At 44.3% G+C, this 11,936-nt stretch overlaps 5 protein-coding genes across 5 annotated transcripts; 3 read left to right on the top strand and 2 right to left on the bottom strand.

Annotated features, from left to right (window-relative positions):
- Positions 1–314: 314 nt before the first annotated feature.
- L199_005146 (uncharacterized protein) lies at positions 315–1,807 on the top strand (the record flags this gene model as incomplete). Its single annotated transcript, XM_064890861.1, has 5 exons — positions 315–847; positions 1,021–1,109; positions 1,192–1,293; positions 1,406–1,441; positions 1,716–1,807. The coding sequence occupies 5 exons, from the start codon at positions 315–317 to the stop codon at positions 1,805–1,807; spliced, it is 852 nt and encodes a 283-aa protein (XP_064746933.1).
- A 551-nt stretch (positions 1,808–2,358) lies between these two features.
- L199_005145 (uncharacterized protein) lies at positions 2,359–6,056 on the bottom strand (the record flags this gene model as incomplete). Its single annotated transcript, XM_064890860.1, has 7 exons — positions 2,359–3,403; positions 3,460–3,589; positions 3,656–4,531; positions 4,596–4,679; positions 4,737–5,225; positions 5,291–5,361; positions 5,416–6,056. 7 exons carry the CDS (start codon positions 6,054–6,056, stop codon positions 2,359–2,361), a joined length of 3,336 nt encoding a protein of 1,111 aa, XP_064746932.1.
- A 373-nt stretch (positions 6,057–6,429) lies between these two features.
- Positions 6,430–7,112, top strand: L199_005144 (uncharacterized protein; the record flags this gene model as incomplete). Its single annotated transcript, XM_064890859.1, has 2 exons — positions 6,430–6,621; positions 6,723–7,112. The coding sequence occupies 2 exons, from the start codon at positions 6,430–6,432 to the stop codon at positions 7,110–7,112; spliced, it is 582 nt and encodes a 193-aa protein (XP_064746931.1).
- Positions 7,113–7,357: 245 nt separating this feature from the next.
- On the bottom strand, positions 7,358–9,876 carry L199_005143 (T-complex protein 1, zeta subunit; the record flags this gene model as incomplete). Its single annotated transcript, XM_064890858.1, has 11 exons — positions 7,358–7,385; positions 7,458–7,517; positions 7,588–7,978; positions 8,095–8,258; positions 8,374–8,634; positions 8,754–9,103; positions 9,198–9,383; positions 9,446–9,481; positions 9,536–9,594; positions 9,668–9,710; positions 9,802–9,876. The coding sequence occupies 11 exons, from the start codon at positions 9,874–9,876 to the stop codon at positions 7,358–7,360; spliced, it is 1,653 nt and encodes a 550-aa protein (XP_064746930.1).
- A 375-nt stretch (positions 9,877–10,251) lies between these two features.
- On the top strand, positions 10,252–11,812 carry L199_005142 (uncharacterized protein; the record flags this gene model as incomplete). Its single annotated transcript, XM_064890857.1, has 3 exons — positions 10,252–10,439; positions 10,531–11,365; positions 11,429–11,812. The coding sequence occupies 3 exons, from the start codon at positions 10,252–10,254 to the stop codon at positions 11,810–11,812; spliced, it is 1,407 nt and encodes a 468-aa protein (XP_064746929.1).
- Positions 11,813–11,936: the final 124 nt, after the last annotated feature.

The following is an 11,936-nucleotide window of genomic DNA, read 5'->3' as shown; positions in this document are numbered from 1 at the left end:
CACATTATCTTGATCTGCTCCATTCTAGTACTGATCTCAACAATCAAAAAACAGTATCCTCAATCATGTTGATGCTTTAAGAAGGCTTAAACCATTGCAGACTCCTTATAATTGCAACAAAACCAGCTGATAGCTGAAGTCCAACGAAATTACAACATCGCATCAAACTCGCATCGAACAACAGGAAGAAAATACATCACCGTGATAATCAACAATAACGACAAAACATTAGTAAAATAGAACCAAACACAATAGAATTCCAACAATTTATCAGATTATAACAGCACAACAAAAAAAACGATCTAAATTGAACGATGCCTCCGCAGCATCAACGTGATCTGACAAATGATGCAACGTACGATTCAGATGCGCAGACAATAGTAGTATCTGAACCGGAATCCGAAGCCGAGGATGATCATCAAAAGCGTAGTCCTCCTCGGAAACATCGACAAGCCAGATCAAGAAATAAACTGTCAACTGACAATGACATTTCCGATTCTGAATCTCAGCGGGGGTCGAATTCGAATCAACCGAAAAGATTGACTTATGAAGAATTCCAAAACCGTTCGCGAGCTATCCATTCCAAATACCTCAAAGAAAGAGAAGAGTCCCGATGGTCAAATCGATACGAGTACGGCAGGAGGTTTACATCCTTCTGGAGGAAAGTGTGGGGATGGTGGTTCTTAAGATGGTTCTTACAGAAATTTCCATATTTACTTGCTTTACTGACTATGATTGCTGGAGGATTGATAGCGTTGACGGGACCATGGTTGGAGATGTGGGCGGTGGAAGTGGATGGGGTAAGGTATGGAGCTTGGGGGGGATGTAAAAATGGAGGAAAAGGACAGTGAGTGAGGACTTGTTCAAGAGATTTTATTTCATTCAGCATGACATGTTGGATGAACGGCACTGTCACAATATGGTCTAAAGATCATATCGTATGGATCGACATTGGATGAAATTCATATGGGAATTTATGCAAAATTCGGAGCGACGCTGATTTTTGCTTTCATTGTATAGATGCTCAACTCAGATATTTTACGACGGACCAAAAGTCGGAACCTGGTCCTCTAAAACCATCTCAGTGGTCTTACTGTGTTTCGGTATAGGTGAGTGCCCCTTGATGGCTAGAAGGGCGACATGTTGACACATATGTACTGCATTTGCCTGTTTCATTGTCGTTTGCTCCAGTGGCACTCCTTCAATTGCTCTTCCTCCTTTACACATTCCTATTCATCCGCCACGATTTCGTCCAATCATGTTGCATAGATCCCGAATCTCTCGGCGATGGCAGTCGGTCGATGCGTGCAAGCCAAAGACGCGCTTCGGAATGGTTTGAGAGGACTATGGATATGAGTAGTATAGGATATTTGACATTGTCTTTGGTTCTGGCTGGGTGGGTTAGTGAGAGTGGGGCGGAGGGAGAGACATGATGGGATCTGTGAGTTTACTGTTTGTTGAGCTATTCACTATATCCCCATTGTTGTCAACGTTACCTTCCTTCACCGGGTCTATCTCCTGAGCAAGTAATTAAGAAAGGCCAAACGTGTCGGGATTGATAAATCGAGTCCATTCGTCATCATGTCAGAAGTACAGTTGTGACTGGGTCGCCAAGAAAACAAGCAACATGTCTTTCATTTTTACACAAGTAGTTGTATTACTGTACAGCGTGAATATAGGCTGACTTGGCTTCACATCACCGTTTGCACTCCCAGATCGATATGCCTCGCCATCTCTCCTTTCCTATGGCTATTCTTCCGCGTATTCTACCGATCCAAATTTCTATCTAAAGCTTCCAAGAATTTGAAACGTGGAATAGACGTAATGAAAAACGGACCTGACTCATACCCTGACTCGGAGTATGACGATGAGAGCGACACAGAGAGTGAGAGCGGGAGGGATATAGTATACAGTAGGAAGAGTGATGGGAGGAGGGTTGAGGGACCTAATGCCAACAGGAAGAGAATAAGGTAGCTGTAAACAGAATGAGAGACTGAGAAAGTTAAGATGAAACGCATATGGTTGTTGCATTCAGCGCATGCGTATGCAGATGAAATGGGTCGGTTTTCCAGAAAAGCACCTTGCTTTAACACAATTCACTTATTGAGGGAGCTTGATTGACACTCATTTATTTCGTAGAGGTATACGAGTACTATGTCTTATACGCATTAATCTAAACTTTCAGTTCTGGATGGCTCGATAAGATCCAAGTCCTTCTGTGAGTAGGTAGATATATGCATCGCGATGATCATCACCTATGTCACTGCAATACAAACAAAGATACAGTACTGTATAATGGAGATTAATCTCGTACAATTCAATCCATACAATATCTACCATGTACGATGTGTCATTCTGCTAAAACCTCACTCCCAGCCCACCCCATTTCTCACCCACCTCGCCAACTTTCAAAACCACAGCAGCCGCATTTGCTTTTATCCTTCCCTCAGATTTACCACCTTGTCCACCGCTCACTCGATTCCCCTCAACTTCATTTTGGAAGATCGTCGTTGCCCATTCGCCTACTGCCATCACCAAGTCCGATCGTTCCATCATGAGCGATCTTCCATCATCCAATTCGTAGGATGTATCCAGAACCACCAAACAAAGTTCTAAACTTGAGCCGACAACCAGTGAATCACTTCCTTCCAGATTGTTATCATCATCATTACTATTGATCTTGTTAGTCGAGGTAAATCTTACTCCAAGTGTTAAAGCCAACTCTAAAGCTTCTGGAGCTAAAACAGCCAAGAACACAGGCGAATGCCTCGAGGCATGTAAGAGTACACTCAAAGTAATCAAGAATTTCTCTAATCCTAGAGGACTCATGATCATCCCTGTACCCGTACCATTATATCCATTTCTTCCCCCACCGCGTGATTCCCTAAGTGAAGTATCTTTATAATACTGCCAGAATCTGTTAATCAAAGGCATGACAAAGTATTCTCCGGCAATATCCTTATATGCTATAATAGGTTTCGAAACAGTGGTACTCTGAGCCGTAGCAGAGATCATCTGCGAGTCTTTCAATGTTCCCAATTCAGCTACTAACGTTTTCTTCTTGTTTCCAACTTTCAGTCTCCTTTCTCTAGCTATTTCAGGAACCTCATCCCCCTTCTTAGCTCCCTTGGATAATAACTTGTTCCTCATTACATCCATCGTTTCTTCCAACTGACCATTCTCAATAGTCTCCCTTCGAGAAGGTGGAACATCAGCGATTGTAAGGTATCTCTTGTGTAAAGACGGAGGTAGAGTTTTCGATGGGAAGTCAATTTTCTTGATTGTAGGCGGGGTAGGCACGGTTAGTCCAGCTAATTCCCTAGCTCCCATCGCTAAAGCGGTGAGAATCGCAGATTTTTGTTGAAGGGAATATTGAGTATTGAAATATTGTTCGACGAGGAACCTACATGCGAGAAATCAGCGATCCGTCTGTCGTCGTATTGAGCTGAAATCACTCACGGTGCCACTTCTTTGGGTGAACATGCAGCCAAAGCGTTCATTATCCCCTGACGCTTCTCATCGAATCCCTCAAGGTTGAACGGATCATTCAGTCCCAGTGTCATCAGCGCGACAGCAACAGCATTTTCAGCTGTTCGTTAAGGAATCTGTCAGCTGAAGTATATTGGCGGAGCTTCGCTCAAACCTTCTGACTCACCTAACTCCGTTCCAAATTCCCTTTTCGCTCGAATCAACCCTTCCCCAAATCTCAAACCCATCTCTATACTTTCAGGTTTATCCCTCTCCTTCAGCAATGCTACCAATTGAGGTATGTATACAGGTCTGGTCACCTTCTTCTTTTGTGTAGCATCGATGGCCAGCGATGGGTCTGCAGCTACTTCTTCGAGGTATGAGGGTGTAGGTGAAGGTGATCTTGATGAAGAGGGAGAAGAAGAGGCATAACCTTCCATAGGATCGTCAAGCTGGTCAGGATCGAGCATCACGATTTTGGGTTTGGACTTTGATAATGCTTTGGGCTGTTTCGGCGCGGTAGTTCTGCCACGTTTAGGTGATTGTGACTCGGCTTGTAGAGATACTGGTAATGTTGCTGGCGTACTTCCCACATCTGCATCTTGTTCTTTCCATCCTAAGAGCCACTCTTCCCCAATCTCAGTCTCGTCGATGACCGCTACTTCATCTCTAACCCCAATGATCCTTCTTAGCCATCTACACTCCTCTCTACCTTCGCCATTGCCATCCCAGATCCCTGTAAACCTCAATCTCTTCATCCCGCCTGTCGCTTTCTTCTGATTCATCTTGGGCATCCCATCAGTACCAACATCTTCTAGACCTTTTCGAAGATCCTCAATCTCTTCATCCACCTGGATCTCAGATTTTACGGTATTGTCCTCTGGAATAGTCAATTGACTTATAATCTCAGCTACTAACATCCCCAGTCGACGTATCGAAGCGTCAGGATGCGACAGATACGATTGGAATGCCATGATCAGTCTGGACCGATGGGAAAGAGCGACGAGCCAAGGAGATAGAGGTGGAAGAAGTGACAAGGCAAGAATGAGTATATGCGTTAAATCTGAAAACCAATGTGCGACGAATATTAGTTGAAATTCACAGATGAGCTATTGTCGCAGACTTACTGAATTGCTGGCTGTATAAAGTGAACTTGACGTATTTCGGATCGGTCCAAGCTTCTGAAATACTTCCGATAAATGATTTGATCCCTATACCGTCTTTGTCAGCTAGAGGCACCTCGCTCCGCGAAAGTTAGCTGGACATACCATCTTCACCACTCTTGGCGATCCATCCAACTATCAGTCTATTCCTAGCCTGGTCTCTTTGGTCACTCAGTTTCATACTGCTCTTTCCACTTAGCACAGTGCGAAGTACAGCATCCCAAGCTTCTTCGCCTAGTTTCGGATATCCTATAACACCGGTCAATACCTCTACAGAGCGCTTGATGCGATTATCTGGTTTATCTGGCTCCAAAGGGGATGAAGGTGGTATCAGGTTAAACGCAAGATGCGTGATTAGCGAATCGACGAAAGATGCCAGAGTCGAGGAAGGTAGCTGGAGGAATATCGAGGGTAGGTATTCTGCAGGATAGGGTCGTAAAGATGATGCCAAGGCGGGATGTAAATGTTGTAATAGGGGAGGTAGGAGGGATGGGAACATTGACGGGATCCTCGAGTCCCCTGATGACGGTGATGAAGAAAGTAGCCCAATCGCACATAGCTTCTCGAATACAAATCGTATAGGTGTGGTGTCTGCTGTGACATACGACAGGCCTCTTAGCAATCACCATCAGTAAGCAGTGGATGGATATGGAGCTTACCAGACCCGCTACTGTGCGAGAGCTCAAACATGAGACCTTCTAGCTTGACGATCAATCGATGGAAATACAGTCTGATACGCATGTAAGCTATCTTATCCCAATTTTAAGCAATTCATATAGCTCACCTGGCTTCCAATGCCTTTTGTACATCCACCAATCCACCCTCTGCCTTCCAGCTTCCAACTGCATTACCCACTTTTGCAGGTATACCCACGCAAGACCTTGTAGCTTCTTCCCATTGAAGTGTCTTCGTACCATCCTCTTTTGATTTTCCTTTACTATCTTGGCTGTATATCGAATAATACAGATCATCTATACCATATATCCCTACCAGCTCTTCTAGTATATCAAGAAGGAATTTGCGAGCAGGCTTGACTATAGCATTTAGTCCTGGCTTAGGTGTATTCAAGTACGTCGGTAGAGTAGTGTACGAGCATAGGACTATACTTCTACGTATCTGGAGCCCATCGGGGGTTTTGGCAGGTACGAAGAATGATTTCAGATTTTGTCGGTCTTGGGAGTTAAGAGTATCGTAGAAAGTAGGTACGATTTGGTTGAGCAGTAAATCCTGTACGGACGGTAGGTACCTCGTGATTGACCTAAGGTCTTCTGAGGGTATATGATCCGGTGCTATGGAGGAAGGATGGATATGGTGGGACTGGAGGGCGGAGGAAAGTTGGAATGCCAGATCATCAGGTGAGAGTGAATTGGGATTTCGAAGGGTGTCTCGTAGGGTTTTGAGAGCTGAGGCGAATGTTTCGGTCATATCGGCGTCGTATCTCTGGGATTAATGGGAGCTGGTGAGGTCATCTGTTCAATTCCAGAGGGTGTTTATGGAGTCTGCGATTTAATCGAGTATGTGTCAGACAGGAGAAGAGGAATAGAGAGAGAGAGAAAGAAAGGAGTAAAGCATGTAGCTGCAATGTTTTCGAAAGTGGAGGTAAAATATCTGAATATCTTCCACGTCATCACTTGTCCATCCCTCATAAATACCAGCTTACGATCCTGTAGGAGGAAGGTTGAATATGAAAAGGCCCATAATTCTCCATCGCCAGGTGTATCAGAAGCCAGTCACATCAAGCAGATCAGCCAGGCATCCGCAAATTCAGAGTGCAACCATCGTACAGATTCATTCCAATATGTCATCGCTCCTCGAAGAAGCACATCAAGTCCTCCCTCCTACCACGTCTTCCTCGTCAACAAACCCCCCTCCGATCCCCTCGTTTCAACTTCGCCAGTCTATATGTGGTGTGGACACCGAGCTATTGATACAGACATTCGATGATAGGGTACTAGTGATAGTGACTCAGAATGGTAAAGTAGGATGTTTAGTGAGTCCTCATATATCATCAAGTGCAATCCAAGTTCTACATATATTTGTAACCGATCCCCTCGAGAAGAGAACAGAGGTTGATATCCAATCTTTTATCAGACACAAGCTTCACTCCCTCCTCATATCCCCTTACCTCCCCCACCCAAACCATCCTCCAAATCTATCAACGGTCACTCATCCCCTTTAGACATACTGGAAATCCTTCCTACGCCTCCACCATCCCTCACTCTCACTCCATTATTGGGTTCACCGCCTAATCCTACATTATACGAATTGTACATCACGCAGATAGCAACATTGATATTTTGGGCTCTGGAAATTTCTGGACAAGGCAGAAGGAATGTCGTTGTGGGTCTATCACTCAGGACGCAACAACAGACCAGCGAAGGGCAAGATGAGGACAATGGAGAGGTGCTGGATGAAAGCGAGAGACTGCGTTATGCCGGGATTATGGACTTAGTCTCCCAGTGGTCGGGTCCATCAGAGTAGATATCTATCCGTGTCCGAATTCTGATCTGCTCAGGCGCTATCTTTGAGGAAGACTTCTGCACTTTTTACTTCATTGTTCAATGTTCATGAACCAGTTCACCTATACCAAGCATGCTATATGTACCGTTGATGCCTATATGAGAATAAGAGATATGCATTTTACACGTTATGTATCTTGTATATGTATTTATATTTTGTTTTCGTCGTCGCTTTCCTTCTGGAATCCATCATTAACAATCATTGATCTATGGTCCAGGTCCCTCAGGTTTTAACCTATAGTTGCATCAAATCATATCAGCTTGATTGGCTGGCTTATAATTATTGAATCAGCCGAAAAATACTTACGATGATCTACCAGCTCTCAACACTTCATCCACATTCAACAAATTCACACCGATCGTAGCACTAAATTCAGATGATACCATCAATCAGCATCAAAAATGCCCTCTATGGCCTATGGTTCAGAAACACTCACGCTCCATGTAACATCTGTCTCTTTACTCTATAATTATCCCAAATACCTTCCAAAACAGGATTGATAGGTTCGCCCGATTTCAAGTCCAACCCTACTGGGTCATCCGTCTCTTCTTGTTCTTGTTGTAACGCGACAATCGAATCTTGTACGTCAGATCCACCATTCTGAGCTAAAGTCTTGGGAATGATCAAAAGAGCTTCGGCGAATGCTAATACACCCAATTTGGCTCTTCCTTTAGTAGATTTGAGGGCAGTTTGTAAATGCGCTGAACAGGCAATTTCGAATGCGCCCGCACCTGGAATTAGGGAGTTGTCTTCGACGGCATTTTTCACGGATCGGAATCCGTCTCGGAGAGCGTCTTGAATTTGAGTCATGGTGTGTGCGTTGGGACCTGTACAGTGTGTACATATTAGCTGGTTCTTTCTGAGAGGGATGTCTCGAATATGTAAGAGAGAGGGAGGTCGATCAAGTGTAGGATGAAACTACGTCGTATTGCTGTTCACTCACCCTTGATCAACATGGTAACACTCTTTGGCTCTTTGACATCTTCCACGAAAGTATACTTCTCCTCTCCGAGGGTATGTTCGTACACCAAACCAGCCCAACCAAGTACATCAGGGGTGAGATCATCAACAGAGTTTTGGGCAACACCACCACAAGCGAATTGTAACCTAACATCGAGAGAAAAGCAGAATCAGTCAGGCATATTTCACGATCAGAAAGAAATCGTCTCATGATAATCCAAACAAGTGATTTATCATATGACATGACGAAAATCCAACTCACCTTTCCATATTCCTCCTCTTCGCTCGCCTCAAAGCGAAAATCCCATTCTTCGCCAAAACGTCCAGAGACATCGGATCAATACCTTTTTGGTTGATGATAACGAAATTCTTAGGTTTCTCATCCGATCCTACAGTGACATCACAAACTTGATTCTTGAACTCCACAATCTTTTGTAATTTTGCATCAACGAATCGACGTTCTGATTCTACTAATTTTTCACGTTGTTCGGCTGAAGAGTAGAAGAATCCCGAGTTTACCTCGCTACGGACACACAATCAACTATCAGCATAACACATCCAAAAAAAAAAAAAAAACATTTATATCATAGTAACCCGGTAGATAAGGTGACACAGCCACCGTCCAATGGAAAGGTAACTCACGTTTTCTCATACTCCAACGAAACATTCAAACTCAACACAAAAGCATTCTCAACCCTCTTAGGCATATCTGGATGTCTAGCTCCATGATCCAATACCAAACCTCTGATTAAAGTAGTGTCGGTATCAGTCTTATGTTGCATTTTCATAATTTCGATCATATGCAAGTCGATTGGATCCCTCTTAGAGCCATCTTCATTTTCGGGCGGTTGGATGGCCAATACGGCATCGACAACGTCGGCAGAAAGTTTGTGAGCGAGTTTGGAATGGAGTTTTGTAGAGAGGGATGTGTGAGCGACGGAGATTAAGTTGGATCGATCCATTGTGGGAGTTTGTCTGAAATCGTCAAGGAACTACATCACATCGTAGAGTATTAGCTCTGACAATATCACTCCGGATAGAAGTTGCTAGAATGGATGCTTGAGTATATATATAGATGCAACCCACCTTCAAAGCTTCCTTCTTGGCTAAATCAAACCCTTCGCCTATCACTCTAGGGTGTACACCTTCTTGAATATACCTATCTGCCTGTTTCAACAGTTCTCCGACCAGCAAGACTACTGAGGTAGTTCCATCTCCTACTTGTTCATCTTGAGCTACGGCAGTACGAGCTATCATAGCTGCCGTGGGGTTCTAGATTCGCTCTCAAAGTCAATAATCTGTATCCTGTCTCATTTCTTGACAGCTAAACCTACCTGGATTTGCATTTCTGACAGTAATACTTTTCCATCCTACATACAGTGTGTCAGCTATGTATATACGGACTACGCTTTGCAGCAGCTCACCTTGGTCATTTTGATCTGACCTGATCCATCTACAAGCATCTTAATCGTACCTCTTGGTCCTACCAGTTCAAAATCCACTTCATCAGTATATGAACTTCCAACACCTTCTATACGCTCGGTTCGCTAGCTTACCAAGATTGGATTTGACGACATTCGCAAGACCAACTGCACCGGCCTACAAAGCACAGGAAGATGATCAGCTAGATGCTCATGTGAACGGAATCAGAGAGCTAGCTGGTAAAGAGCAAGAGTTGACCTCTACTCACAGTGTTCACCTGTAAAGCCTGAGTACGACGGATACTCTCCGCTCGGGGATTGATGAGCTCGATACTGCTTGACATGTTGACTCTCCTGTTGTTTGACTGTTCTGGTCCAGTCTATGGTATTCCTAAGCTCTTTCGTGACTATTGAGCTATTGCGAGAGATATGGTGAGATTGTCAACGGTGTATGAAACAGCTTGGAATATGTTGGAATTATCCGTGTCTATGAAAGTTGAACATTTCATGGTATTTCGTCAAAACGCGTAGAAGGAATCATCTCATATCTGGGACCACGTGGAGGCATTGTCTGTATTATGGGTTTATGGTAATTTATCCCATTTCAGTTCAAAGGTGATTTGCCACCCAACTCGCTCAACGTCACAGACAAACAACCAGGATGAAGGATTAACAGAGCACATAGTCAAGATCCAAACCTGCTGAAACAACCCACCGCCATGTCCCTCAACAGCGTGGTGAACAATTTAGTAAGAGCAGCAGCAGGTATATCATCGACCATCTCCGATACAGACCTCGATGCGCATGTAGCCAAGCTACTAGCTGAAGAGGCAAAAGCGAGGGAATTGAAATGGTCTGAATTGGGATTGACCGGTCTACTGGGTAATTCACTAGATAGGAATGGATCGTGAGTTCACACAAATGCATCTACAGAATGTACTCGCACGAGGTCATGATGATATCAAGCTAATATACATATTACATGGTAATACCTGTAGTCCGGATCCATCCCTGCCCAAGACCAACAAAAGATTCTTAGCCTCGGTGATACGTACGGTCGATGGACATAATTCAGCCTTACTCAAAGCTCAGGCTCAATCTGCTAGGGATGCCAGGGGCGAATCATCACGAAGTGCGAGTGGAAGTGGAAAGGGGATAGGAGGAAGTAGGATGTTCGGCGGAGCGTTGAGAGATATGAGCAGGAATGGGAATGGGAATGGTAAGGGGAAAGAAAGAGAGAGGGAGGATCGCCATGTTAGAAGGGGAGATGATAGACCTAGTAGAGATGCACGAGATGATAGAAGTCTGAACCGATATGATGAAGATGGTCATGCAAGAAGGTCCACGAGGCAGAGTGAGGATGACGAAAGGAGATACAGGAGATACGAGGATGAGAGGGATCGTAATCGGCGAAGAGATAGGTCAAGGGATAGGCATAGAGATAGGTCGAGCGATAGATCCACGGAGAGAGACAGAGATAGAGATCGTTCCAAAGACGAGAAGCGATCTCGACATCATAGATCAGAAGATGAATTGACTGAACAACAATCGCGCCGCAAAGATCGACAAGCGAATACAGACATATCGGACAAATCAAATAGGCAGAGCAGATTAGCTTTGCGTGCAGATAAACCACAAGATCCTGCAAAAGCTCCCTCACCTTCTCGTTCTCCTTCACCTGATCCACCTGCTGCACCAATATCCAAGATGGACAAGTACTTTAACTCGACTTATGATCCGCGACTAGATTTCGCACCTATCCCTAAAGAGGGTATGATAGCTGATGTGGGGTGGGATAACATGTTGGCGGTATTAAAGGAGAAGGGTAGAAAGGTGACTTATCATAACCATTCTCTCCGATGGATCATGACTGACTTGAAATTCCTTATGACACAGAAACGCCATCAATCACCTACATTATCGGACACGATCTCCGAACCACCCCTGGGCGTCCTCCCCTCCCGTCGACTCTCTCCTGATCGAGATCGATTTGATGACCTCTCACGCAAACTTGAAAAGAAAGATAAGAAGAAACGGAAAGAAGAACGTAAAAGACGTAGGGGATCGTCATACGATTCATCAGAGGATGAAAGAGAGAAGCGTAAAGAACGGAAAAGAAAGGAGAAACAGAAGTTGAAAGAGAAAGAAAGAGAGGATGAAGAGAAATATGGTGGGTTGAGGAAAGAAGGTGGAGTGGGAGTCAGTAAAAGTGGGATTCTGGAGGGGTACGAGTATGTTAAGAAAGGAGGAACGAGGGAATGGGATGTTGGGAAGGAGTGATCGCATGATGTTGTTATTGATGTTGATGTACTTGTAACACACATATGTGTAGGTTCTGCTTACAAATCTATGATAATATGATGCATCAACCTCACTTCATGGTGTATTTGACGCTTTAATCAAA

The sequence above is a fragment of the Kwoniella botswanensis genome, chromosome 1, assembly GCF_036426115.1.
Source record: "Kwoniella botswanensis chromosome 1, complete sequence".
Classification (NCBI taxonomy): Eukaryota; Fungi; Basidiomycota; class Tremellomycetes; order Tremellales; family Cryptococcaceae; genus Kwoniella; species Kwoniella botswanensis.
The sequence above is the reverse complement of the archived record's forward strand: the minus strand, read 5'-3'. Positions and strand labels throughout refer to the sequence as shown.